This window comes from Plasmodium cynomolgi (genome assembly GCF_000321355.1).
Source record: "Plasmodium cynomolgi strain B DNA, scaffold: 0492, whole genome shotgun sequence".
NCBI lineage: Eukaryota > Apicomplexa > Aconoidasida > Haemosporida > Plasmodiidae > Plasmodium > Plasmodium cynomolgi.
In genome coordinates this window covers 1-2,035 of record NW_004192922.1, presented here as the reverse complement: position 1 = coordinate 2,035, position 2,035 = coordinate 1, and the positions used below count along the sequence as shown (strand labels likewise).

General features: G+C 21.9%; 1 protein-coding gene across 1 annotated transcript; it reads left to right on the top strand.

The window, feature by feature from the left end:
* Positions 1 to 230: 230 nt before the first annotated feature.
* PCYB_004370 (hypothetical protein) lies at positions 231 to 1,079 on the top strand (the record flags this gene model as incomplete). Its single annotated transcript, XM_004227858.1, has 2 exons — positions 231 to 252; positions 295 to 1,079. Coding segments are annotated over exons 1-2 (795 nt in total), but the record flags the coding sequence as incomplete, so codon positions are not given.
* Between the last annotated feature and the right edge of the window lie 956 nt (positions 1,080 to 2,035).

Below are 2,035 nucleotides of genomic sequence, written 5' to 3'. Positions count from 1 at the left end.
CTTTAATAAAAAAAAATATATATATTTATGCATTATAATATACTTTCATTTTTATAACTTGCTAATCAATGTCTAATGAAACCGAAGATACAGTAATTTCGTATTACTCTGCTAAATATATATTATAATTATTTCTTTTAATTATCAAAAAAATATATTTAACTGAAATAATTATTTCTTTTAGAATTTTCTTATATGTTTATATTTTCTAATTTACCTCACATTTTTAGTACTATAACTATGATGACTATTGTTTTTTAAAAAATTTTTGAAAAAGCTCTCGATAATCCAAAGATAATACCAGTTGACAAAAATAATGACATTATTAATTCTATTGACTCAAAAATTAAAGTTAGTTTTATTTATCTATGTGCAATGGTAAAAGATTATTTATCACATTCAGTAATTAAACGTTTGAGAGATGTTACTAATACATGTAAATATATTAATTACCATATCAGAAAAGAACTCATAAATCACAAGTACTCTGATAAAAATGGTACTTTTAATAAACTCAAGGAATATATTCTGTTTGGTGATGAAAATAAAGATAAATCATGTATATCTAAAATGGAATACATAGACGACTTATCATTCAATAAAATGAATGATCTGTACGGCCTTTATGATGCTTATGATGCTTTTTGTGACGAAAGGAATAGGGGTGTTCTAAATAATTGTAGTACACTTAGTGAGTTAATTGATGATTATAATGATATTATAAATGAAAATAAATATGAGAATAGCATTTATTTATATAAGGAATTAAAAAATATTAAATGTTTAATTGAAAAGCTAGAATTAATGAAACTAGGGAAATGCAGGGATTTACCAATTTTGTTATCACTGAAAACAGATTTAAGAGAAGATGCAGTACATTGCATTTATCAAGAAAAACCAGTGACGTTATCACAACAAGATTCAGGATTCCAACAAGTAGTGGGCAATCAAGAAAGGGGAGCAGAAATAGTTACAATAGATACCAACATGTCACTTGCCGGCATAACATTACCTCTTTCTATTGTAATGACAGGGATGTTTTGCTTATTACTTTATAAGGTTAATAATAATTCTATTTAAATATGATATACATTAAAGTGTACTTTTGTAATACGTTTGAATAAAGAATTATTCATCATAAATAAATTACTATATACAATTTTAAAATTTTCATTAATATTAGTTTACGCCTTTGGGTTCTTGGATAAATACAAAAATACTAGGGAGGAATAAAATAATGAAAAATATGGAAAGAAATTATCAGCATTTACTATTAAATAGTACAGAAAATAAGGAAATAAATCTAGGCGATACGATGTACCGAATAAAATATAATTCCTAAATATATTAGTTATCCACCTATAAGTGAACTGCTTATATACATTATAAATTAATATATTATTTAGAATGTGTTATTTAAAATATAATACAATAACTGAAGTAGGTAAATAAATAACATATTAATACATAATTTGAATATCTATTGAAGTACACGAGGTAAAATAATAGATTAAAAGTTAAATATAATGAAATTTTTAAAACACACATATATTTTAATAACCTGATATATATGCATTATTATTAAATATACCAGCAAAAATATCAAATTATAAATAATATCCCATCTAATGAATTATACCGTATTAATAAATAATACTTATAATATTAAATAATCGATATTTATGTTATTTATATCATAAATTTCGCTTAATAGTAAAGTTATATTTAATCTTAGTGATTATATTTCACTATTTTGTTACAATAAAATTATAATCATAGCTTTTTCCTATATATATTGTAATTTTTTCTGATATTTTTATTCATATTATTTTAAAAAAAAGTAGTATCATATTTTAATTGAGTATAATATCTCTAAAAATATTTTAGCTTGTAAATAGTATTTATTTAAAATACACCTTAATTCTTATGTAGCTACAGATTTATATGATAAATTATATAGTTTCTTCCGATCAATTAACAGATATGGTTCAAAACATCCTTTGAATATACATTATCACTAATAATATTTTTTTAT